The sequence below is a fragment of the Aythya ferina genome, assembly GCF_964211825.1.
Source record: "Aythya ferina genome assembly, contig: HAP1_SCAFFOLD_359, whole genome shotgun sequence".
Lineage (NCBI taxonomy): Eukaryota > Metazoa > Chordata > Aves > Anseriformes > Anatidae > Aythya > Aythya ferina.
In genome coordinates this window covers 1-25954 of record NW_028181206.1, presented here as the reverse complement: position 1 = coordinate 25954, position 25954 = coordinate 1, and the positions used below count along the sequence as shown (strand labels likewise).

Genomic DNA, 25954 nt, shown 5'->3' with positions numbered 1-25954 from the left:
AGGACGTGCGCAGCCCCCTCTCCTCCCGACCCCCCCCCCCCCCCTTAAACCAGCCTCGTTTTTTAGCCTCCAAAGTTTAATAATAATAAAAAAAAATCATAATACAATAAAATAAGGCCCCCCGGCCCCCCCCCCCCGCTACAAAGAGCCCGAGACCGGTAGTGTCGGCGAGGGGGGCGGGGGGGGGCCCAGAAGCCGCCCCCCCACCTCATATCCCCCCCCCCCCCTCACCAAACCCCCCCCCAAATCCCCCAATTCCTATAAAAAACCCGGCGCGAGGAGGGGGGGGGGGGTTAAGGGGGGGGTCCTGGGCCCTGCTGTGCTGGTTGTGCCCCCCCCCCGGAGCTTAGAGGGAGGGGGGGGGGTCCCGGGCCCCCTTTTTTATGTCCCCCCCCCCCCCCCAAGGAACAATACAAAAGAAATCAACTCAAATAATTACAGCGCGGGGCGGGGGGGGGGCGCTCCGGGTGTGGGGGGGGGCACAATGGGGTTTGTTTTTGTGTTTTTGTGGGTTTTTTTTGGGGTGGGGGGGGGCACGGCCTCCTGGTGTGTGTGTGTGTCCCCCCCCCCCCCCTCCGCCACTGCCTTCAGGCGCATCCATCCGAGGTGGGGGCTCCGCGTCACGAGGCCTGGGGGGGGGGCACACTCATGTAGTGTGGCCCCCCCCCACAAATACACCCCAAAAATCCCCTAAGGACCCCCCCCCATACCCCAAAACCCTTTAAGGACCCCCCCCCATACCCCAAAACCCTTTAAGGACCCCCCCATACCCCAAAACCCTTTAATGACCCCCCCCCCAATGATAGTGGGGGTCTCCTCTCCCCCCCCCCCCCAAATAAATCCCCCCCAAAAATCCCCTAAGGACCCCCCCCCAAACCCCAAAACCCTTTAAGGACCCCCCCCAAACCCCAAAACCCTTTAAGGACCCCCCCCATACCCCAAAACCCTTTAAGGACCCCCCCCCAAACCCCAAAACCCTTTAAGGACCCCCCCCCATACCCCAAAACCCTTTAAGGACCCCCCCCAAACCCCAAAACCCTTTAAGGACCCCCCCCCAAAACCCTTTAAGGACCCCCCCATACCCCAAAACCCTTTAAGGACCCCCCCCCAAACCCCAAAACCCTTTAAGGACCCCCCCCCAAACCCCAAAACCCTTTAAGGACCCCCCCCCATACCCAAAAACCCTTTAAGGACCCCCCCCCAAACCCCAAAACCCTTTAAGGACCCCCCCCATACCCCAAAACCCTTTAAGGATCCTCCCCCATACCCCAAAACCCTTTAAGGACCCCCCCCCAAACCCCAAAACCCTTTAAGGACCCCCCCCATACCCCAAAACCCTTTAAGGACCCCCCCAAACCCCAAAACCCTTTAAGGACCCCCCCCCCAATGAAAGGGGCATCCCTGATACCCCCCCATGACCCCCAAATTCCCCTTGCCCCCCCCCCCATTATAATGGGGGTCTCCTCTTCCCCCCCCCCAAATAAATCCCCCCCAAAATCCCCTAAGGACCCCCCCCATACCCCAAAACCCTTTAAGGACCCCCCCCATACCCCAAAACCCATTAATGACCCCCCCCCCAATGAAAGGGGCATCCCTGATATCCCCATAGCCCTCTAGGACCCCCCCCCAATTAATTAACCCCCCAATTAATTAATTAAACTGCCCCCCCCCAAAATATTTTGGTCCCCCTCCCCATAAATCCCCCCAGGACCCCCCCCCCATTTAATCCCAGTGCCCCCCCTGGATATTAGGGTCCCCCCCCCAGTCCTCCCCCCAATTAATTAACCCCCCAATTAATTAATTACCCGCCCCCCCCCCAAAAAAAAATATTTTGATCCCCCCCCCAGTCCCCCCATAGCACCCTAGGACCCCCCCCAATTAATTAACCCCCCAATTAATTAATTACACCCCCCCCCAAAAAAAAAATAAGGGGTCCCCCCCCCCCAAAAATATTTTGATCCCCCCCCCAGTCCCCCCATAGCCCCCTAGGACCCCCCCCAATTAATTAACCCCCCAATTAATTAATTCCCCCCCCCAAAAAAAAGGGGTCCCCCCCCCCCAAAAATATTTTTATCCCCCCCCCATTCACCCCATAGCCCATTAGGACCCCCCCCCAATTAATTAACCCCCCCAATTAATTAATTCCCCCCCCCCTTAAAAAAAAATAATGGGGTCACTCACCCCCCCCGTGGCGTGGGGGCCGGGGGGGGGGCTGTCCCGGGGGGGGGGGGGGGGGGCCCCCTCCCCCCCCCTCTGGCCCCCTGCTCCTCTTTGGCTCCAGCTCCTCCTTGGCCAGGGGGGGGGCATCGCCCCGCTCCCCCCCCCGGCGCTTGCGGCGTTTTTCGGGGTCCCGACCCCGACCCCGTGCCCCCCGCCGCTCCGCCTGCTCCAGCTGGGGGGGGGGGAAATAATAATAGGGTTAATTTGGGGCCCCCCCGGAAAGATTTAGGGGTGTGGGGGGGGGATTTGGGGTCCCTAAATGGAGGGGGGGGATAATAGGGTGAATTTGGGCCCCCCCATAAAGATTTAGGGGTGGGGGGGGGATTTTGGGGTCCCTAAATGGGGGGGGGGGGAAAATAGGGGAAATAATAGGGTTAATTTGGCCCCCCCCCATAAAGATTTAGGGGTGTTGGGGGGGGATTTGGGGTCCCTAAATGGGGGGGGGGGGGAAAGGGGAGGATTTGGGGTCCCTAAATGGAGGGGGGGGGGAAAAGGGGGGGATTTGGGGTCCCTAAATGGGGGGGGGGGATAATAGGGGAAATAATAGGGTTAATTTGGGCCCCCCCGTAAAGATTTAGGGGTGGGGGGGGGATAATAGGGGAAATAATAGGGTTAATTTGCCCCCCCCCCATAAAGATTTAGGGGTGGGGGGGGATTTGGGGTCCCTAAATGGAGGGGGGGGGTATAAGGGAGGGATTTGGGGTCCCTAAATGGGGGGGGGGGGGGGAAATAGGGGAAATAATAGGGTTAATTTGGGCCCCCCCCGGAAAGATTTAGGGGTGTGGGGGGGGATTTGGGGTCTCTAAATGGAGGGGGGGGGATAATAGGGGAAATAATAGGGTTAATTTGGGCCCCCCCGTAAAGATTTAGGGGTGTGGGAGGGGATTTGGGGTCTCTAAATGGAGGGGGGGGGAGAATAAGGGAGGGATTTGGGGTCACCAAGGGGTTTTGGGGTCATTTTGAGGATGGGGGGGGATAAGGAATGGGATTTGGGGTCGCTGAGGGTTTTGGGGTCTGGAGGAGTTTTGGGGTACCCGGGGGGGATTTTGGGGTTCCCATACCTCAAGGAGGAGGCCAAGGGGGGGTGGGCTTTTGGGGTTTCTGGGGTGATTTGGGGTTCCCATACCTCGAGGAGGAGGCGGGCTTTTAGGGTTTCTGGGGTGATTTGGGGTTTCTGGGGTGATTTGGGGTTATTGGGGGCTTGGAGTGTCTGGAGGAGTTTTGGGGTACCCGGGGGGGATTTTGGGGTTGCCGTACCTCGAGGAGGAGGCGGGCTTTTGGGGTTTCTGGGGTGATTTGGGGTTTCCGGGGTGATTTGGGGTTATTGAGGGCTTGGGGCATCTGGGGGAGTTTCGGGGTACCCGGGGGGGATTTTGGGGTTCCCGTACCTCGAGGAGGAGACGGAAGAGGCCGAGGGGGGGCGGGATTTGGGGTTTCTGGGGTGATTTGGGGTTTTGGGGTTCCCATACCTCGAGAAGGAGGCGGGCTTTTGGGGTTTCTGGGATGATTTGGGGTTATTGAGGGCTTGGGGTGCCTGGAGGAGTTTTGGGGTACCCGGGGGGGATTTTGGGGTTCCCATACCTCGAGAAGGATGCGGGCTTTTGGGGTTTCTGGGATGATTTTGGGTTATTGAGGACTTGGGGCGCCTGGAGGTGTTTTGGGGTACCCGGGGGGGATTTTGGGGTTGCCGTACCTCGAGGAGGAGGCGGAAGAGGCCGAGGGGGGGCGGGATTTGGGGTTTCTGGGGGTGATTTGGGGTTTCTGGGGGCTACGGGTTTCTGGAGGAGTTTCTGGGTGCCTGGAGGAGTTTTGGGGTAGCCGGGGGGGATTTTGGGGTTCCCATACCTCGAGGAGGAGGCGGGCTTTTAGGGTTTCTGGGGTGATTTGGGATTTCCGGGGTGATTTGGGGTTATTGAGGGCTTGGGGTGCCTGGAGGTGTTTTGGGGAGTCTGGGGGGGATTTTGGGGTTCCCATACCTCGAGGAGGAGGCGGGCTTTTGGGGTTTCTGGGATGATTTTGGGTTATTGAGGGCTTGGGGTGCCTGGAGGAGTTTTGGGGTACCCGGTGGGGATTTTGGGGTTGCCGTACCTCGAGGAGGAGGCGGAAGAGGCCGAGGGGGGGTGGGCTTTTGGGGTTTCTGGGGTGATTTGGGATTTCCGGGGTGATTTGGGGTTATTGAGGACTTGGGGCGTCTGGGGGAGTTTCGGGGTGTCTGGGGGAGTTTTGGGGTACCCGGGGGGGATTTTGGGGTTGCCGTACCTCGAGGAGGAGGCGGAAGAGGCCGAGGGGGGGCGGGCGGGCGGCCTGCAGCAGGCGCCAGATGCTCTGGGCCTCGTCCAGGGTCACCTCCAGGAGGTCGCCCTCCATCATCAGCTCCTCCAGCGGCCGCCGCGCGCCCTCGGCCAGCTCCAGCACCGGGCCCTGCAGCCGGGGCAGCGCCGCGCTCAACGCCTCCAGCTCTGCGGGGGGGGGACACGGCGGCACGTGGGGGGGCGTCCCGAGAATGTAGGGGACGCCCCGAGAATGTAGGGGATACCCCAAGAATCCTGGGGCCACCCCAAGAACATTAGGGACAACCACAGGAATGTTTGGGGCTACCCCGAGGACGTTTGGGGACCACCCCGAGAACATTGGGGACCACAATTAGGACATGGGGGGCACCCCGAGAATGTAGGGGACACCCCGAGAATCCTGGGGCCACCCCAAGAACATTAGGGACAACCACAGGAATGTTTGGGGCCACCCCGAGAACATTGGGGCCACCACAGGAATGGTTGGGGCTACCCTAAGGACATTTGGGGACCACCCCGAGAACATTGGGGACCACAATTAGGACATGGGAGATACCCCAAGAATGTTGGGGACCACCCTAAGGACATCAGGGGCCACCACGAGGATCTTAGGGACCACCACAAGAACATTGGGGGCCACCCCGAGAACATTGAGGACCACCATGAGGACATTAGGGACCACCTCAGGAATGTTTGGGGCCACCCCGAGGACATTGGGGCCACCCTAAGACCATTAGGGACAACCACAGGAATGTTTGGGGACCACCCTGGGAACATTGGGGACCACCCCGAGAATATAGGGGACACCCCGAGAATGTAGGGGCCACCCTGAGAACCCTGGGGCCACCCCAAGAACCCTGGGGGCCACCCCGAGAAGGTTATGGGCCACCACGAGGACGTTTGGGACCACCACAGGAATGTTTGGGGCCACAATTAGGACATGGGGGACACCCCAAGAACCCTAGGGGCCACCCCGAGAACATTAGGGACCACCACAGGAATGTTTGGGGCTACCCCAAGGATGTTGGGGACACCCCAAGAACATTGGGGGCCACCACAGGAATGTTTGGGGCTACCCCAAGGACATTTGGGGACCACCCCGAGAACATTGGGGACCACGATTAGGACATGGGGGGCACCCCGAGAATATAGGGGACACCCTGAGAACGTAGGGGACACCCCAAGAATCCTGGGGCCACCCCGAGAACGTTCTGGGCCACCATAAGAACATTGGGGGCCACCACGAGGACGTTTGGGACCACCACAGGAATGTTTGGGGACACCCCAATAACACTGGGGACCACAATCAGGACACGGGGGCCACCCCAAAAGCGTTGGGGGTCACCACGAGGACTTAGGGGCCACCCCAGGGATGTTTTGGGGCCACCCCAAGGACGTGGGGGGCCACCCCGAGGACACCGTGTCACGAAGGGGGGGGGACACGAGGATATGGGGCCACCACGAGGACATTGGGGCCACCACTTAGGGAAGGGAACGGGGGTGATATGGGGGGGTCCCGGGCCTCATGGGGCTTCCACGGGATCCTTTGGGATCCCATAGATCCCCCGGGATCCCCTACAACCCCCCCCAAATGTCCCCCCACTCACCCGAGGGCAGCGGGCCGTTCTTCTCCGGGCTGGGGGCGTCACCGTTCTCCACCGAGACCTTGGGGGGGGGGACAAAAAGGGTCAGGGAGAGGGGTGTTGTGCACCCCAAAAACCCACAACCGCCCCCAAAACCCCGCAGCCGCCCCCAAAGCTGCCCCAAAAGCCCCTCCCCGCCACCCCAAAGGGTCCCCCACTGCCCCTAAAAGCCCCTCACCCCAAAAGCATCCCTCTGCCACCCCAAAACCTCATCTGGCTGCCCCCAAAAGCCACCCAGACGCCCCAAAAGCCCACCCCAGGCACCCCAAAACCCCCCCCAGCCACCCCAAAAGCCACTCCCCACCACCCCAAAGGGGCCCCACTGCCCCTAAAAGCTCATCACCCCAAAAATCACCCCTGCACCTCCCCAAAAGCCACACCAGCTGCCCCAAAAGCCCCTCTAGCTGCCCCAAAAGCCCCCCTAGGCACCCCAAAAGCCCCTCCCCACCACCCCTAAAAGCCCCTCACCCCAAAAGCATCCCTCTGCCACCCCAAAACCTCATCTGGCTGCCCCCAAAAGCCCCCCCAGGTGCCCCAAAGGTGCCCTACTGCCCCTAAAAGCCCGTCACCCCAAAACCACCTCCACACCTCCCCAAAAACCACCTCCACAGTTCCCCAAAACCCCCCCCAGCCGCCCCAAACCCCCCCCCAGGCGCCCCAAAACCCCCCTCAGCCACCCCAAAGGGTCCCCCACTGCCCCTAAAAGAATCCCTCTGCCACCCCAAAAGCCCCTCCAGCCACCCAAACCCCCCCCAGCCACCCCAAACCCCCCCCAGCCGCCCCAAACCCCCCCCAGCCGCCCCAAAAGCCCCCCCAGCCGCCCCAAAAGCCCCCCCAGCCGCCCCAAAAGCCCCCCCAGCCGCCCCAAAAGCCCCCCCAGCCGCCCCAAACCCCCCCCCAGCCGCCCCAAACCCCCCCCCAGCCGCCCCAAACCCCCCCCCAGCCGCCCCAAACCCCCCCCCAGCCGCCCCAAAAGCCCCTCCAGCCGCCCCAAACCCCCCCCAGCCGCCCCAAAAGCCCCCCAGGCGCCCCAAAAGCCCCCCCAGGCGCCCCAAACCTCCCCCAGCCGCCCCAAAAGCCCCTCCAGCCGCCCCAAAACCCCCTCCAACCGCCCCAAACCCCCCCCAGCCGCCCCAAAAGCCCCCCCAGCCGCCCCAAACCCCCCCCAGCCGCCCCAAAAGCCCCCCTAGGCACCCCAAAAGCCCCTCCAGCCGCCCCCAAACCCCCCCCAGCCGCCCCAAAACCCCCCCCAGCCGCCCCAAAAGCCCCTCCAACCACCCCAAACCCCCTCCAGCTGCCCCAAAAGCCCCTCCAGCCGCCCCAAACCCCCCCCCAGCCACCCCAAAAGCCCCTCCAGCCACCCCAAACCCCCTCCAGCCACCCCAAAAGCCCCCCCAGGCGCCCCAAAAGCCCCTCCAGCCGCCCCAAAAGCCCCTCCAGCTGCCCCAAAAGGCCCCCCAGGCGCCCCAAACCCCCCCCAGGCAACCCAAAAGCCCCCCCAGCCGCCCCCAAACCCCCCCCAGCCGCCCCAAAAGCCCCTCCAACCACCCCAAACCCCCCCCCAGCCGCCCCAAAACCCCCCTCAGCCACCCCAAAGGGTCCCCCACTGCCCCTAAAAGCATCCCTCTGCCACCCAAAACTCCCCCCAGCCGCCCCAAAAGCCCCCCAACCGCCCCAACCCCCCCCCCAGCCGCCCCAAAAGCCCCCCCAGCCGCCCCAAAAGCCCCCCAAGGCGCCCCAAAAGCCCCCCAAGGCGCCCCAAAAGCCCCCCAAGGCGCCCCAAACCCCCCCCAGCCGCCCCAAAACCCCCCCCAGCTGCACCAAAAGCTCCTCCAGCTGCCCCAAAAGCCCCCTCAGCCACCCCAAAGGGTCCCCCACTGCCCCTAAAAGCATCCCTCTGCCACCCCAAAAGCCCCTCCAGCCACCCCAAAGGGCCCCACCATGCCCCCAACAGCCCCCAACCCGCCCCGAAACCCACCCAAACCACCCCAAAACCCCCCTTTTTCCCCCCAAAAACCCCACCCACCTTGGGCTGCTCGTTGCGGCTGGCCTCCCTCAGCGCCCCGGCGCCGTCGCCGTGCAGCCGGTGGTGCCGCAGGGCCCCCAAACGCTCCAGGGGGGCCGCCAGCTCGGGGGAGGCCAGGAGCTGGCGAGCACGGTCCTGCCAAGTGATAGCCCGCTCGGTCAAGCACTGGAGGGCTTCTCCCTCGGGCAACCTCACCGGTAATTTTTGGAGGGCCACCAGCAAAGCCAGGATGGTTTCCAAACGGGGCCGGCGCGAGCGTTGGCAGAGCGGGCACAAAAATTTGGCGTCCCACTCCCACCACGGGGCCGAGGGTTTTTGGGAGCCCAAACGGGGCCAAACCACGCAGGAGGCGTGAAACCAGTCCCGGCAGAGCTGGCACTGGAGCATGCCGAGGGTCGGGGGTTGGCCACAGACGCATGAAGGGGGTCCGGGGCCAGGCGCGGGCGGCGCGGGTTTTTGGGAGTTGGCGTGGCGCAGGCGCAGCATGCCCTCCTTCTCCTTCTGCTCGCCTTCCTTGAACGCCACGATCTTGGGATAAAAAAGGGAAAAACGGGGTGAAAACCAAGCCGGGAAGGATTACGGGGTGCTTAGGGTCTCGTCCAACCCCTCACCACGGCGCCGGGGTCGCGGAGATCCTGCGCTGACAGCCCCAAACTCTCCGCGTCCAGCTTGTAGAGCCCCGGCTGCTCCTGCCGCCACTTGAGCCGCTTGCTGCTGTCGGAGCCGGCGTCGGCGCAGGGACACAGCACCTTTTTGGGGGGAAAAACGAGGAAATAGGGTTCACGGCGAGGTCCCCACGCTTCTTTTGGTGCCCTCGGGGGTGCTGTCGCCCACCTCCAGCAGGGTGTAGCAGGAGTTTTTCTTGAGGAAGGTGCGCGAGGCTTTGTCTCGCCACGAGTGCGCCGTGCCCACTTGCACCTCCAGCTGCCGCAGCTCCTCCAAACGCACCGGGAGGTCCCGACCCACGGCCACCAACCCCTCCAAATCGTCCAGGCAGGGGTAGTGGTCTCCGTTCTGGGGGGAAAAACGCGATGAGCAACCCCAAAAGGGATAAAAAAGCACAGGGAGGGGGCCAAGGGGCTCACCTGGATCTCCTCCACGTCGGCGATCCAGGCGCGAGCTTTGGCCAAAGCCTCTTTGAGGGCTTGGATGTTGGGCAGCAGGGCTGGGATGTTCTCAGCCTCCTTGATGATGGCTGCCAGGGTGGCCGGGGGGTGTTTCTGCCTGTGGGGGGGGGTGGGAAATAAGAGGAGGGGGTGAGGGACCCCCCCAGGTCCCGAACGTGGCTTTGCCGACCCCAGGAGTGGAGGGAGATGAGCCCCAGACCCTTTAAACCTCCCCCCCAAGGGATGTGGGGAGGGTTCCCGGATGCTTTAATCCCTAAAAAGGGCACAAAGACCCCCCCCAGATCCTTAATTGCCCCTCCCAAAACCCAAAGACTTCCCTGGGGGACACAGGAACCCCCTCTCAAGGTACTTAGGGACCCCCCAGCCCCTTATTTCCCCCTTCTAAAACCCAAAAACCCCCTCGAAGGGATACAGGAACCCCCTCTCAAGATACTTAGGAACCCCCCAGCCCCTTAATTACCCCTCCCAAAACCCAAAGACCCCCCTGGGGGATACCAGGACCCCCTTAAGGGACACAGGGACCCCTCTCAAGGGGGCTAGGGACCCCTCAGCCCCTTAATTCCCCCCCCCCAAAAACCCAAAAACCCCCCCCGAGGGACACAGGGACCCCCCCCAACCCCTTAACTCCCCCTCCAAAACCCAAAGACCCCCTCGAGGGACACAAGGGACCCCCCCAGCCCCTTAACTCCCCCTCCCAGAACCCAAAAACCCCCTGAAGGGACACAGGGACCCCCCCCAGCTCTTTAATTCCCCCTCCCAAAACCCAAAGGTCCCCCTGGGGGACACAGGGACCCCCTTAAAGTACACAGGGACCCCCCAACCCCTTAATTCCCCCCTCCTAAAACCTAAAAGGTCCCCACAGGGGATACCAGGACCCCCTTAAGGGACTCAGGGACCCCCCCAGCCCCTTAACTCCCCCTCCCAAAACCCAAAGGCCCCCATAGGTATACCAGGACCCCCTTAAGGGACACAGGGACCCCTCTCAAGGGGGCTAGGGACCCCTCAGCCCCTTAATTCCCCCTCCCAAAACCCAAGACCCCCTCGAGGGACACAGGGACCCCCCCCTAGCCCCTTAACTCCCCCTCCCAGAACCCAAACCCCCCCCGAGGGACACAAGGACCCCCCAGCCCCTTAACTCCCCCTCCCAAAACCCAAAACCCCCCTCAAGGGACACAGGGACCCACCCAGCCCCTTAATTCCCCCTCCCAAAACCCAAAGATCCCCTCGAGGGACACAGGGACCCCCCCCAGCCCCTTAACTCCCCCTCCCAAAACCCAAAGGCCCCCCTGGGGGATACCAGGACCCCCTTAAAGTACTCAGGGACCCCCTCCAGCCCCTTAACTCCCCCTCCCAAAACCCAAAGACCCCCTTGGGGAATACCAGGACCCCTTTAAGGGACACAGGGACCCCCCCCAACCCCTTAACTCCCCCTTCCAAAACCCAAAAACCCCCTCAAAGGGACACAGGAACCCCCTCTCAAGGTACTTAGGGACCCCCCAGCCCCTTAACTCCCCCTCCTAAAACCCAAAACCCCCCTCGAGGGACACAGGGACCCCCTCCAGCCCCTTAACTCCCCCTCCCAAAACCCAAAGACCCCCTTGGGGGATACCAGGACCCCCTTAAGGGACACAGGGACCCCTCTCAAGGGGGCTAGGGACCCCTCAGCCCCTTAACTCCCCCTCCTAAAACCCAAAACCCCCCTCGAGGGACACAGGGACCCCCCCAGCCCCTCTGAGCAGAGGAAGGGGCCGCATCCTGACCTGGCCTCCAGGCACATCTGCGCCTTCTCCTCCCAGCGCTGGGCGATGGTGAGCAGCTCCTGCAGCTCGGCCATGGCCACGTCGACGGCGGGGCTGGGGGCCACGGTGCGGCCGGCCTGGATCAAGCCCCTCATAACGGGGAGGGGGACGCGGGCGCGGGGGGAGCGCAAGGTGGCCGTCACCTCCTCCAACCAAGCGGCCTGAGCCAGCTGCCTTTCCAACCTGCGCCCCTCCGGGGACCTCCACCCCGAGCCGGGCTCCCCTTTCGAGAAGCCCCCGTAAAGCCCCCGGGGCTGGGGGGGCCGCTCCGGGTCCCGGGGGGGTCGATTCTAAAGCTGCACGGGCCTCGGCTTGGAAGGCTTCGACGCGGTCCAGCAGGGCCTGGAGGGGAAAGGGAAAAGGAGAGGAAAAGGAGAGGAAAAGGAGAGGAAAAGGAGAGGAAAAGGAGAGGAAAAGGAGAGGAAAAGGAGAGGAAAAGGAGAGGAAAAAAGGAGAGGAAAAGGAGAGGAAAAGGAGAGGAAAAGGAGAGGAAGAGGAGAGGAAAAGGAGAGGAAGAGGAGAGGAAAAGGAGAGGAAGAGGAGAGGAAGAGGAGAGGAAGAGGGAGAGGAAAAAGAGAGGAAAAAGAGAGGAAAAAGAGAGGAAGAGGAAAAAAGAGAGGAAAAAGAGAGGAAAAAGAGAGGAAAAAGAGAGGAAAAAGAGAGGAAAAAGAGAGGAAAAAAGAGAGGAAAAAGAGAGGAAAAAGAGAGGAAAAAGAGAGGAAAAAGAGAGGAAAAAGAGAGGAAAAAGAGAGGAAAAAGAGAGAAAAAGAGAGAAAAAGAGAGGAAAAAGAGAGGAAAAAGAGAGGAAAAAGAGAGGAAAAAGAGAGGAAAAAGAGAGGAAAAAGAGAGGAAAAAGAGAGGAAAGAAAAGAGAGGAAAAAGAGAGGAAAAAGAGAGGAAAAAGAGAGGAAAAAGAGAGGAAAAAGAGAGGAAAAAGAGAGGAAAAAGAGAGGAAAAAGAGAGGAAAAAGAGAGGAAAAAGAGAGGAAAAAGAGAGGAAAAAGAGAGGAAAAAGAGAGGGAAAAAGAGAGGAAAAAGAGAGGAAAAAGAGAGGAAAAAGAGAGGAAAAAGAGAGGAAAAAGAGAGGAAAAAGAGAGGAAAAAGAGAGAAAAAGAGAGGAAAAAGAGAGGAAAAAGAGAGGAAAAAGAGAGGAAAAAGAGAGGAAAAAGAGAGGAAAAGAGAGGAAAAAGAGAGGAAAAAGAGAGGAAAAAGAGAGGAAAAAGAGAGGAAAAAGAGAGGAAAAAGAGAGGAAAAAGAGAGGAAAAAGAGAGGAAAAAGAGAGGAAAAAGAGAGGAAAAAGAGAGGAAAAAGAGAGGAAAAAGAGAGAAAAGTGAGGAAAGAGGAAAAAGAAAAAGAGAGGAAAAAGAGAGGAAAAAGAGAGGAAAAAGAGAGGAAAAAGAGAGGAAAAAGAGAGGAAAAGAGAGGAAAGGAAGTGGAAACTGATGTGTTTGGTGTCCAACCCCTTCTGGGTTCTAGGGGGTGGGGGGGATTTTTGGGGCCCCCCCGGCTCACCTGGACCTCCCCGATTTGGTGCATGACGCAGGGCAGTTGGTTCATCTGCTCCAGGAAGGCGCGGAGCTCCTCCACCGTCAGCGAGGGGGCTGGAAGCCTGGGGGCGATTTGGGGTGGGGAGGGGGGACAAGGGACACGTCACCCCCCCGCTGTGGGGACCTGGGGGTGGCTGGGACCCCCCCCCGACAGTACCAAGGGGGTAGAGAGGTGAATGGGGGGTGTAGGGGATAGGGGAAGGAGAAAAATGGCTCGAAAATGGGGTGAAAGGGGGGAAAATGGGGGCGAAATGGGGGAAAAACAGGGTAAAAAGGGGGCGAAACGGGGGAAAAACGGGAAAAAGGGGGCGAAACGGGGGAAAAGGGGGCGAAACGGGGGGAAAAGGGGGCGAAACGGGGGGAAAAGGGGGCGAAACGGGGGGAAAAGGGGGCGAAACGGGGGGAAAAGGGGGCGAAAATGGGGCGAAACGGGAAAAAGGGGGCGAAACGGGGGAAAAACAGGGGAAAAGGGGGCGAAATGGGGGAAGAAGGGGGCAAAAATGGGGCGAAACGGGGGAAAAACGGGGGAAAAGGGGGCGAAACGCAGGGAAAACGGGGCAAAAAGCAGGGAAAACGGGGGGCAAAAAGCGGGGAAACGGGGGGCAAAACGGGGCAAAAAGGGGTGAAATGGGGGAAAAGGTGGGCGAAAAGCAGGAAAAGGGGGGCAAAAAGTGGGAAAACGGGCAAAAAGCAGGAAAAGGGGGGCGAAACACAGGGAAACGGGGGTGAAATGGGGCAAAAAGGGGCGAAACGGTGGGAAAGGGGGTGGAAAAAGGTGGCGAAACGGGGGAAACGGGGCAAAAAGCAGGGAAAGGGGGGCAAAACGCGGGGAAAAGGGGGGCAAAAAGTGGGAAAACGGGGGCAAAACACAGGGAAACGGGGGTGAAATGGGGCAAAAAGGGGCGAAACGGTGGGAAAGGGGGTGGAAAAAGGTGGCGAAATGGGGGAAACGGGGCAAAAAGCAGGGAAAGGGGGGCAAAACGCGGGGAAAAGGGGGGCAAAAAGTGGGAAAACGGGGGCAAAACACAGGGAAACGGGGGTGAAATGGGGCAAAAAGGGGCAAAACGGGGGAAAAACGGGGGAAATGGGGGAAAAACAGGGGAAAAGGGGGGCGAAACGGGGGAAACGGGGGCGAAAACGGATGGAGGACGGGACGGGGATGGAGAGGGAAGACGGGGGGTTTTTGGGGGGCCACCAGGGGACCTCGGGGGCCACTCACCCGGTCTCCTGGGAGCTGATGAGCCCCAGGGCCTCGGAGACGCAGCGCTCGGCCTGGCTGAGGCAGCCCTTGAGGCGATGCAGCAGCTCGTTCTCGGGGAACTTGCGCTCCCGCGCCTCCGACTCCAGCGCCCGCAGCTCCTCCAGCGCTGCCGGGGAGGGGACGGGGACATCGAGGCTGTGCCGGGACCCCCCCAAAATACCCTAAAACCCCCTTTTTTTTTTTCCCCGGACCCCCCACTCACTCCGCTTGCGGCCGTCCTCCACCTCCAGGGCGATGCGCACCTTGTTGGCCCAGGTGTCGAAGGATTCGGCGCGCACCTTCAGCTTGTGCAGCATGGCCGGTAGCTCGTCCAGCGTGTAGCGGTACCTTTTTTGGGGGAAAAAAGGGTATTTTTGGGGAAAAAGGGGTTTTTTTGGGGGGAAAAGGGTTTTTTTGGGGGAAAAAGAAGGGTTTTTTGGGGGGAAAAAGAAGGGTTTTTTGGGGGAAAAGGGCTTTCTGGGGGGAAAAGGGGTTTTTTGGGGGGAAAGGGGGTTTGGGGGGAAAGGGGCTTTTTGGGGAAAAAGGGCGGTTTTGGGGGGAAAAGGGGGTTTTGGGGAAAAAGGGCTTTCTTGGGGAAAAAGGTCTTTTTGGGGGAAAAGGGTTTCTTTGGGGGGAAAGGGTCTTTTTGGGGGGAAAGGGGTCTTTTTGGGGGAAAGGGGTCTTTTTTGGGGGAAAGGGGTCTTTTTGGGGGGAAAGGGGGTTTCGGGGGGAAAAGGGGGTTTTGGGGGGAAAAAGGGGTTTCTGGGGGGGAAAAGGGGTTTCTTGGGGGGAAAAAGGGTCTTTTTGGGTGGACAGGGTCTTTCTGGGGGAAAAGGGTCTTTCTGGGGTGAAAAAGGGTCTTTTTGGGGGGAAAAGGGTCTTTCTGGGGGAAAAAGGGGGTTTTGGGGGAAAAAGGGGGTTTTGGGGGAAAAAGGGGGGTTTTGGGGGAAAAAGGGGTTTTTGGGGGGAAAGGGGCTTTTTGGGGAAAAAGGGCGGTTTTTGGGGGAAAGGGGTTTTGGGGGGAAAAGGGGGTTTTGGGGGGAAAAGGGCTTTCTTGGGGAAAAAGGTCTTTTTGGGGGAAAAGGGTTTCTTTGGGGGGAAAGGGTCTTTTTGGGGGAAAGGGGTCTTTTTGGGGGGAAAGGGTCTTTCTGGGGGGAAAGGGGTCTTTCTGGGGGGAAAGGGGTCTTTCTGGGGGGAAAGGGGTCTTTCTGGGGGGAAAGGGGTCTTTCTGGGGGGAAAGGGGTCTTTCTGGGGGGAAAGGGGTCTTTCTGGGGGGAAAGGGGTCTTTCTGGGGGGAAAGGGGTCTTTCTGGGGGGAAAGGGGTCTTTCTGGGGGGAAAGGGGTCTTTCTGGGGGGAAAGGGGTCTTTCTGGGGGGAAAGGGGTCTTTCTGGGGGGAAAGGGGTCTTTCTGGGGGGAAAGGGGTCTTTTTGGGGGGAAAGGGGTCTTTTTGGGGGGAAAGGGGTCTTTTTGGGGGGAAAGGGGTCTTTTTGGGGGGAAAGGGGTCTTTTTGGGGGGAAAGGGGTCTTTTTGGGGGGAAAGGGGGTTTCGGGGGGGAAAAGGGCTTTTTTTGGGGGGAAAAAGGGCTTTTTTTGGGGGGAAAAAAGGGCTTTTTTTGGGGGCACACAGATGCTGTGGGGTCCCTACGGGGGTGTCAAGGGCTGTGGCACCCCAAAACTGTGCCCAAATCTCCCTTATAGGGACACAGGGACCCACGGTACCCCCAAATCTTGATCACATCCCGCTATTTGGGGACACCAAAACCCACAGCAGCCCCAAATTTTGCCCACGTCTCACTTATAGGGACACCGAGCCCCACAGCACCCCCAAATTCTGCCCAGGTGCCCCTTTTGGGGGTCACAGGGACCCACAGCAGCCCCAAACCTCGTCCACATCTTCCCTACGGGGACACAAAAACCCCAAGCACCCCTAAACCACGACCACGTTCCCCTTCTGGGAACCCCAATACCCACAGCACCCCCAAACTGTGACCACATCCCCCTTTTGGGGTACAAAGGGACCACAGCACCCCCAAACCGTGCCCACATCCCCCTCTTTCGCTACACCAAGACCCTCAGCACCCCGAAACTGTGCCCACCTTCCCCTTTTGGGGACAGAGGGACCCAAATCACCCCCAAAACAGTGCCCACGTTCCCCTTTTGGGAACACCAAGACCCAAATCACCCCCAAACCATGCCCACATCCCCCTCTTTCGCTACACCAAGACCCTCAGCACCCCCAAACCATTCCCAGGTTCCCCTTTTAGGGACACCAAGACCCTCAGCACCCCCAAATTGTGCCCACCATCCTCTTTTAGGGACACCAAGACCCAAATCACCCCAAAACAGTGCCCACATCCCTGTTTTGGGAACTCCAAGACCCTCAGCACCCCCAAATTGTGCCCACCTTCCCCTTTTAGGGACACCAAGACCCAAATCACCCCCAAACCATTCCCACCTTCCCCTTTTGAGGACACCAAGACCCAAATCACCCCCAAACCGTGCCCACGTCCTCCTCTTTCGCTACACCAAGACCCTCAGCACCCCCAAATTGTGCCCACCTTCCCCTTTTGGGGACAGAGGGACCCAAATCACCCCCAAACAGTGCCCATGTTCCCCTTTTGGGGGTACAGGGACCCAAATCACCCCAAAACAGTGCCCATGTTCCCCTTTTGGGGACAGAGGGACCCAAATCACCCCCAAAACAGTGCCCACGTTCCCCTTTTGGGAACACCAAGACCCAAATCACCCCCAAACTGTGCCCACATCCCTGTTTTGGGAACTCCAAGACCCAAATCACCCCCAAACCGTGCCCACATCCCCCTCTTTCTCTACACCAAGACCCTCAGCACCCCCAAACCGTTCCCCTATCCCCCTTTCGGCTCCATGGAACCCCAAACCGCGCCCCATACGCCCCCCCAAATTTTCGGGGAGCCCCCACCTGAGGTACTGCTTGCTGCGGGGGCACTTGCAGAGGTCGTCCATGTGGTAGAGGCAGACGAGGCACTGCGGGCAGTCGTAGCAGGCCAGCGCCGAGAGGAAACACGTCGTCTTGCACTTATCACACTGCCTCTCATCGTCGGGCAGCAGCTCGAACGCCTCCCTCTCCGCCTCCGTGATACCCTGAGAGGGTTTTGGGGTCAGCGTGGCCCCGTCTCATCCCTAAAAATCCCCCCAAAACGCGTCGTGGTGTCTTCTAAATATCTTCTTGTCCCCCCTTACCTTTTCCAGCAGGGCCTTGCGGAGCTTGCGCTCCTCCTGCACCAGCACGAACATCTCCTTGTGCACGGCGGCCGCCAGGTTGAGGTCGAGTTTTTCGGGGCAGGCTGCCATCTTACAGATCAGCTCCTCGTGGGAGAAGACGCAGTAGCGGCGCAGGCGGCGGTAGTGCTCGATGCACTGCCGGCCGGCGGGGAGCTGGGATGAAAAAAAAAAAGGGGGGAAGTCACCCTAAAATTGTAAGGAGGGAGAAGGGGTGGCGGGAGGGGATGCCCGAAGCGTGGCAGGAGGGGATGGGGGGGTTTGGGGGAGGTTTGGGGAGGGTTTGGGGAGGGTTTGGGGAGGGTTTGACCTGGGTTTGGGGGGATTTAGGGGTGCACAGAGGCATTTGATCTGGGTTTGGGGGAATTTGGGGGGGGCACAGAGGCATCTGCTCTGGGTTTGGGGGAATTTAGGGGGCATTTGACCTGGGTCTGGGGGGATTTAGGGGGGCACAGAGGCATTTGACCTGGGTCTGGGGGGATTTAGGGGGGCACAGAGGCATTTGACCTGGGTCTGGGGGATTTAGGGGGGCACAGAGGCATTTGACCTGGGTCTGGGGGGATTTAGGGGGGCACAGAGGCATTTGCATTGGGTCTGGGGGGATTTAGGGGTGCACACAGGCATTTGACCTGGGTCTGGGGGGATTTAGGGGTGTAAAGAGGCATTTGCATTGGGTTTGGGGGGGATTTAGGGGGGCACAGGGATGTTTGACCTGGGTTTGGGGGGGATTTAGGGGTGCACAGATGTGTTTGACCTGGGTCTGGGGGGATTTAGGGGGGCACAGAGGCGTCTGCTCTGGGTTTGGGGGGATTTAGGGGGGCACAGAGGCATTTGATCTGGGTTTGGGGGAATTTAGGGGGCATTTGCATCTGGTCTGGGAACATTTAGGGGTGCACAGAGGCATTTGGACCAGGTCTGGGGGGGATTTAGGGGTGCACAGAGGCATCTGCTCTGGGTTTGGGTGGATTTAGGGGTGCACAGAGGCATCTGCTCTGGGTTTGGGTGGATTTAGGGGTGCATAGAGGTGTTTGCCCCAGGTTTGGGGGGATTCAAGGGTGCGCAGAGATGTTTACTCTGGGTTTGGGGGGATTCGGGGGTGCACAGAGGTGTTTGGTCCAGAGGTGGGGGGATTTAGGGGTACACAGAGGCGCTCGCTCCAAGTTTAGGGGGCATCTGGCCCTGATTTGGGGGTGTTTGCCTTGGATTTGGGGGGATTTAGGGATCTGTGAGGTCATTTGCCTCAGTTTTGTGGGCTTTGGGGGTGGATGAAGCTGTTTGTCCCAGATCTGGGGTGTTTTTTAGGGGGATCCTGGGTTTGTGGGGGCCTAAAAATGTTGACCCCTGATTAGGGAGGATTTGGGGAAGGTCGAAGGCATTTACCCAGAGTTTGGGGCAGTTTGCTGTGGGTTTGGGGGCAGATTTGAAGATATTTCACCCAGATTTAAGGAGCTGGAGGAGTGTTGTCCCGGACTTTGGGGTGTTTTTTGGGGTTTGAACGCATTCACACCACATTTAGGGGGATTTTGGGTGTCTGCCCAGGCTTGGAGGACATTTTGAGGGGGGTCTGCCCTACTTTTGGGGACCAACTCACCCCGAAAAACCTCCTCCCACCCCATACCACAGCTCGCCATCACCCCGCGAGCCGCCCCGAATCCCCTCCTCTTGTTTCACCCAACGTTTTCGGGGATCACCCCGGTTTTTTGGGGGACATCACCCCGTTTTTTGGGGGGCTCACCCAGTCGGCTGTGCAGAAGTTGACGGCCTCGGCGAAGTTGTAGCCCTGGTTGAAGCCGCTGTGGTACGCCCGGGGGAAGGTGATGACGAACTCGCCGGCGCACTGGTTGGTCCTCACAACCTAAAAAAAGAGACACACACGATATAGGGGATAAAATAGGGGAAAATTTAGGGACTCGGGGACACCCCGAGACTCACGGGGACGCCGTGGGCCATGAGGGTGTTGGGGTTCATGAGGGTGACGAGCTGGTGCAGCAGGTCGGGCTGGCTCTCGAAGAGTTCGGGCGTCAGCTTCTTCATCACCTCCTCCAGGTGCTCCGCCGCGAAGGACGGCACGCCGTACCACGTCTTGGGCTCGCCCCTATAAAAAAAAAGGGGGAAAAGGGGCACCCCAAAAGCTTCAGTCGCCTCACAGAGTGTCTTGGGATGGCCCCCGGGGAGCAGCAGCACCCTAAAAGCAGCTTTCGGTGTTTTAGGCTCGGCCTTTGGGCTTCCTCGTGCCCCGTATCATGTTGTGGGGTCAATTTTGGGGGTCAGCAGCACCCTAAAAGCTTCCTCCGGCCCCATCCCATATGGTAGGCTCACCCCTAAAGGAGCAGCAGCACCCCAAAAATGTACTCCCACGTCTTCAGCATGTCCTTGTGGGGTCAACAGTAACCACAAAAGCCTTTTCTTGCCCCATCCAACATCTTGGGACGGGCCCTATGGGGTCAGCAGCACCCCAAAAACTTAATCCTGTGTCTTCTGCTCATCCCTGGGGGGTCAGCAGCACCCCAAAAGCCTCCTTCCATATCTCAAGCTCATCCCTGTAGGGTCAACACCACCCCAAAAGCTTATTCCTGTATCTTGAGCTGATTTTAGGGGATCAACGGCACCCCAAAAGCTTACTCCCATATCTCAAGCTCGTTTTAGGGGGTCAACAGCACCCCAAAATCCTCCTTCCATACCTCGAGCTCATTCCCAGAGGATCAGCAGCACCCCAAGAACCTCCTTCTATATCTTGAGCTCATCCCTGTGGGGTCAACAGCACCCCAAAAGCTTATTCCTGTATCTTGAGCTCATTTTAGGGGATCAACAGCACCCCAAAAGCTTACTCCCGTATCTCAAACTCGTTTTAGGGGGGTCAACAGCACCCCAAAAGCTTACTCCCGTATCTTGAGCTCATTTTTGGGGGTCAACAGCACCCCAAAACCCTCCTTCCATATCTCAACCTCATCCCCAAGGATCGACAGCACCCCAAAAGCCTTCCATATCTCAAGCTTATCCCTGTAGGGTCAACACCACCCCAAAAGCTTATTCCTGTATCTTAAGCTGATTTTAGGGGATCAACAGCACCCCAAAAGCTTACTCCCATACCTCGAACCCATTCCCAGAGGATCAGCAGCACCCCAAGAACCTCCTTCCATATCTTGAGCTCATCCCTGTGGGGTCAACACCACCCCAAAACCTTACTCCCGTATCTCAAGCTCATTTTTGGGGGTCAACAGCACCCCAAAATCCCCCTTCCATACCTCGAGCTCATTCCCAGAGGATCAGCAGCACCCCAAGAACCTCCTTCCATATCTCGAGCCCATTCCTGGGTGCCAACAGCCCCCCAAAAACCTCCTCCCACACCTTCTGCTCATCCCGGAGGGGCTCGGGAACCCCCCAAAAACCCCCTCCTGCCCCCCCGGACCCCCTTACCAGTGGAGGTAGTTGATGGAGTAGCTCCAGTGGTCCTCGATGTGCCAGCAGAAGGCGGAGAAGACCATGCCCACGTAGAGCCAGGGCACCTTCATGCCCGAGATGTCGGCGTTGATGTGGCACAGCACCGACTGCTTCAGCACCGGCATCACGTTCAGGTTCCACCCGCTGCCGGCGTACTCCTAGGGGGGGGACAGCGTCACCCCCACGGTCGGGGACGGCGTCACCCCCCCGATTTGGGGACAAACGGGACCCCCGGCTTCACCTCCTCCTCGGGAGAGAGCTTCCTCTTGCCGTCGCTGATGGGGAAGCCGCTGCCGAACTCCTTGGAGTGGATGTCGGCGCCGTACTCCACCGTCACGTCCTCCTCGATGCTGTTCACCAGCCGCCAGAATTCCTTCTCCACCAGCTCCGTGGGGACCATCTGGGGAGAAAAACGGACGAATTAGGGGCAAAACGAAGGGCTGGGAGGGGTCCTCGATGCCCCGCAGGGGTGTGGGGACTGACGTGGACGGGCATGTTGAAGTAGTCGGCCTTGAAGGAGTCGGCCATCTCGCCGAAACTCTGCAGGGTGTACTCCCGCGTCGCCTGCTCGAAGCCAAAAGCCTCCGGCGGTCGCTTGCATTCCTTGGGGGGAGAGATGAGGGGCTTGGGGTGGGGGCTCCGACCCCAAAGAGGGTGCACGAGTCCCCCTCCAGCCCCTCAGAAGGGGTAAAATAGGACCTAGGGGTTCCTCTGTCGCGTGTGTGCGGGGGGTTCCTGGGTTTAGGAGCAGGCACAACGCCGATTTCTCGGTCCCGCGGACAGAAGGGGATGTGAATCGGGGGGTTCCCGACCCCATAAATAGGATGTGGGGGTCCCAAACCCACAGAAATACGGGCTAAAGTGTGATTCAGGCATCCCTGGTACCGCAAATAGGATGTGGGGGTCCTGGCCCCATAGAAACGTGGGAGGTGCTGTAATTTGGGAGCACACGGCGGGGTCCCAACCCCACAGACAACGCGATTTGGGGGTCCCCAGCCCCACAAATACGGGATTTGGGGTCCCAATCCCACAGACAACGTGATTTGGGGGTCCCCAGCCCCACAAATGCGGGATGTGGGGGTCCCCAGCCCCACAAATGCGGGATGTGGGGGTCCCCAGCCCCACAAATGCGGGATGTGGGGGTCCCCAGCCCCACAAATGCGGGATGTGGGGGTCCCCAGCCCCACAAATGCGGGATGTGGGGGTCCCCAGCCCCACAAATGCGGGATGTGGGGGTCCCCAGCCCCACAAATGCGGGATGTGGGGGTCCCCAGCCCCACAAATGCGGGATGTGGGGGTCCCCAGCCCCACAAATGCGGGATGTGGGGCTCCCCAGCCCCACAAATGCGGGATGTGGGGCTCCCCAGCCCCACAAATGCGGGATGTGGGGCTCCCCAGCCCCACAAATGCGGGATGTGGGGCTCCCCAGCCCCACAAATGCGGGATGTGGGGCTCCCCAGCCCCACAAATGCGGGATGTGGGGCTCCCCAGCCCCACAAATGCGGGATGTGGGGCTCCCCAGCCCCACAAATGCGGGATGTGGGGCTCCCCAGCCCCACAAATGCGGGATGTGGGGCTCCCCAGCCCCACAAATGCGGGATGTGGGGCTCCCCAGCCCCACAAATGCGGGATGTGGGGCTCCCCAGCCCCACAAATGCGGGATGTGGGGCTCCCCAGCCCCACAAATGCGGGATGTGGGGCTCCCCAGCCCCACAAATGCGGGATGTGGGGCTCCCCAGCCCCACAAATGCGGGATGTGGGGCTCCCCAGCCCCACAAATGCGGGATGTGGGGCTCCCCAGCCCCACAAATGCGGGATGTGGGGCTCCCCAGCCCCACAAATGCGGGATGTGGGGCTCCCCAGCCCCACAAATGCGGGATGTGGGGCTCCCCAGCCCCACAAATAGATGGGGAAGGCTACGATTGTGGGGTGGGGGAGCCCCTCAGACACAACACAGGGGTCCCCATCCCCAGGAGGAGACGGGATTTGAGCGACGCCAACGTCCCCGTGCGTCGGGGACGAAGAGGGGGTGACCCCAAACCCCCCCCTTACCGCCATGACGCATTTGGGGCAGCGCCAGATGCCCTTGGGGATCTCGGGGAGGGGCGGCAGGAGGCAGAAGATGTGGTAGTTGTCGTCGCAGCCGTCGCACAGCAGCAGCTTGTCGTCCTCGTCCCCCCGCGAGCAGATCCGGCAGATGTACGAGTCCACCTGCAGCACGAGGAGGGGGTAAAGGGGGTGCGTGTGTCCCCCCCAGCCCCAAATTTCGAGCCCCAGGGGGCACTTACGAACTGGCTGTTGCTGTGGCTGCGGCGCAGGCGCATGGTCATCTTGGTGCAGGGCTCGGGGCTGTGCCTCAGCTCCTCTTTGCCCTCCAGGTACGCGCGGGGCGACGCCGGCTCCACCTTGGCTTCGGGTCCCGCCGGCTCCTCCTTCACCACCACGGTCGGGGGGCACTCGGGACCCTCTTTATCTGCGGGGAAATAAGCTGGGGGGGGTCACAAACCCCTCCTGGTAGCCCCCAACCCACCCCCCGGCTCGCCCCACGCCACCTTTTTTCCGTAGGGTCTTGTCTTTGGCCACCAGCCCCAACCCCAACATTTTGGGGCCGGCCCCGTAGATCTGCAGCTTCTTCAGCTCGGGGTTTTTCTCGATGTCCTCCTCCGTCGGCTCGGGCTGGGGGGTCAGCATCGTGAAGGGGGGGCTCCCTACGAGCTCGGGAGGGGTTTATTTAAATTTTGGGGAGGTTGGGGCAGACGGGGAAGGGCTGACCTCTTGCTGCAGGCGCTTGGCGCGGCGGCCGTAGCTGTTGAACTTGGAGGGCTGGACCGACTGGCGCAGCGGGATGCTGTGGGGTTTGTACTCCCGGTCCTTCTCCTCGCTCTCAAACGGCCTCGTGTTGCACTGCTGGAGGGAAGGGGGCCGTCAGCGGGACCCCCCCCAGGGTCTAAAATCCCCTCGTAACCCCCCAAGGTTCTAAAATTCCCTTTTAGCCCCCTCACAGTTCTAAAAATCCTCTTTTAACCCCTCCCCAGGTTCTAAAAACCCCCTTTTAATCCCCTTTTAACCCCCTCACGGTTCTAAAATCCCCTTTTAACCCCCCCCAGGTTCTAAAATCCCCCCTTTTAACCCCCCCAAGGTTCTAAAATCTCCTTTTAACCCCCTCACGGTTTTAAAAACCCCCTTTTAATCCCCTTTTAAGCCCCCCAGGTTCTAAAATCCCCCCTTTTAACCCCCTCACGCTCCTAAAAATCCCCTTTTTACCCCCTCACGGTTCTAAAATCCCCTTCTCACCCCCCCCCAGGTTCTAAGACCCCCTTTTAACCCCCTTTTAACCCCCTCAAGGTTCTAAAAATCTCCTTTTAAACCCCCCCAGGTTCTAAAATCCCCTTTTAACCCCCCTCACCGTTCCAAAACCCCCTTTTAACCCCCCCCAGGTTCTAAAATCCCCTCGTAACCCCCCCCCCAGGTTCTAAAAATCCCCTTTTAACCTACTTTTAACCCCCCCAGGTTCTAAAATCCCCTCGTAACCCCCCCCCAGGTTCTAAAACCCCCTTTTAACCCCATCACAGGTTCTAAAACCCCCTTTTAACCCCCTTTTAACCCCCTCACAGTTCTAAAAATCCCTGTTTTACCCCCCCAGGTTCTAAAATCACCTCGTAACCCCCCCCCAGGTTCTAAAATCCCCCCTTTTAACCCCCCCAGGTTCTAAAACCCCCTTTTAACCCCCTTTTAACCCCCTCATGGTTCTAAAAATCCCTGTTTAACCCCCCCACGGTTCTAAAAACCCTCTTTTAACCCCACCCAGGTTCTAAAACCCCCCTTTTAACCCCCTCACAGTTCTAAAAATCCCCTTTTAACCCCCCCAAGGGTTCTCAAACCCCCTCGTAACCCCCCCCAGGTTCTAAAATCCCCCCTTTTAACCCCCCTAAGGTTCTAAAAATCCCCTTTTAACCCCCTCACGGTTCTAAAAATCCCTTTTTAACCCCCCCCAGGCTGTAAAACCCCCTTTTAACCCCCTCCAGGTTCTAAAATCCCCCCTTTTAACCCCCCCACGGTTCTAAAACCCCCTTTTAACCCCCCTCAAGGTTCTAAAAATCCTCTTTTAACCCCTCCACAGTTCTAAAAATCCCCTTTTAACCCCCTCATGATTCTAAAAATCCCCCTTTTACCCCCTCACAGTCCTAAAAATCCCCTTTTTACCCCCTCACAGTCCTAAAAATCCCCTTCTAACCCCCCCACAGGTTCTAAGATCCCCTTTTAACCCCCCTCAAGGTTCTAAAACCCCCTTTTAACCTCCTTTTAACCCCCCCTACGGTTCTAAAACCCCCTTTTAACCCCCTCCCGGTTCTCAAAATCCCCTCCTAACCCCCCCCAGGTTCTAAAATCCCTTTTTAACCCCCCCCTGAAGCCCTCACCACCAGGTTGGCCCCCGACTGGTACATCTCGTAGGGGTAGATGATGCGCTCGTAGTGGGCTCGCAGCAGGGAGCCGATGTTTTTCCCCGAGGGGTACGCGAGGCGCTGAGCCACCCGCGCCCACCGCCGGTCCTTGCAGATGGCCTCGTAGCCCCCTTCTTCCATCACCACCTAAAAAAAAAAGAACCCCGGGGGGGTTATAGCATGTTCACCCCCCAAAATAAAAAAATAGGGACCCCCCCGCACCTTGCTGAGGCTGTAGAGTCGAGGATTCGCCGCTCCACGTTGGGGATCTTGAGCGAGGAGCCTTGGATCTCCCAAAATTTGGCGATCTGGTCCAGGTAATTCAGCTTCACCCGGGTCTGCGCCTGAAAATTAGGAAGGGGGGGCCACGGGGGGGGTGTTTCAGGAAGGGGTGAACCCCTAAAATTGTTTTTTGGGGGGGTAGGGGGCGCGGCGAGGTTCCCCCCCCCCGTGCTCACCTCCAGCTCGTTGAGGCGTTGGATGCGGGGGTGAACCTGAAGTTGTCCACCTCCACGGCAAAAGGGGGCTGCCAGTCCTGGGGGGGGGGACAAAAAATAAAAGGGGGGGGGGTTAATAATCAGACAACGACCCCCCCACAACGTTTTTATGCCTGGGGGGGGCGCAGGATGGCCACAAAGAGCCCGCAGAACCAGCCCAGCACGGGGTGCCTTGCCCCTGTGACCCCCCCCCATTAAAAATTAATAGAAGGGGGGGTGCTAAAAATGTTGGGGGGGGGCGTACACAGCTGCACGCACCCCAAAATGAAGGGGGGGGGGCACACACACACCGTGGGGGGGGGGCGGTGACGCCAGCACGGCCAGGCCCAGCCCTCCCCGGAAGCCATTCCCCACCCGCCGGGCTCGTGGCCCCCCCCCCAAAAATTAAAAAAAATAAATAAAAACACCCCCAAAGCATCGCAGGG

At 59.5% G+C, this 25954-nt stretch overlaps 1 protein-coding gene and 1 long non-coding RNA gene across 2 annotated transcripts; both read right to left on the bottom strand.

Moving 5' to 3' along the window:
• Positions 1–58: 58 nt before the first annotated feature.
• Positions 59–25606, bottom strand: LOC311429134 (lysine-specific demethylase 5C-like). The gene is given in 27 exon segments (XM_084540267.1): positions 59–629; positions 2182–2392; positions 4480–4679; positions 6119–6176; positions 8181–8708; positions 8792–8929; positions 9015–9194; positions 9266–9404; positions 11068–11303; positions 11305–11448; positions 12617–12713; positions 13871–14018; positions 14115–14239; positions 16830–17011; positions 17111–17305; positions 18885–19004; positions 19082–19244; positions 20567–20748; positions 20832–20990; positions 21074–21193; positions 22643–22801; positions 22879–23063; positions 23143–23266; positions 23363–23497; positions 25009–25179; positions 25255–25376; positions 25491–25606. Coding segments are annotated over 25 exon segments (4287 nt in total). The 5' UTR covers positions 25174–25179; positions 25255–25376; positions 25491–25606; the 3' UTR covers positions 59–435.
• On the bottom strand, positions 5022–6097 carry LOC311429135. The gene is made up of 2 exons (XR_014688111.1): positions 5182–6097; positions 5022–5118 (listed from the first exon to the last, which is right to left on the bottom strand). It is a non-coding gene; the product is annotated as an uncharacterized lncRNA (long non-coding RNA).
• Positions 25607–25954: the final 348 nt, after the last annotated feature.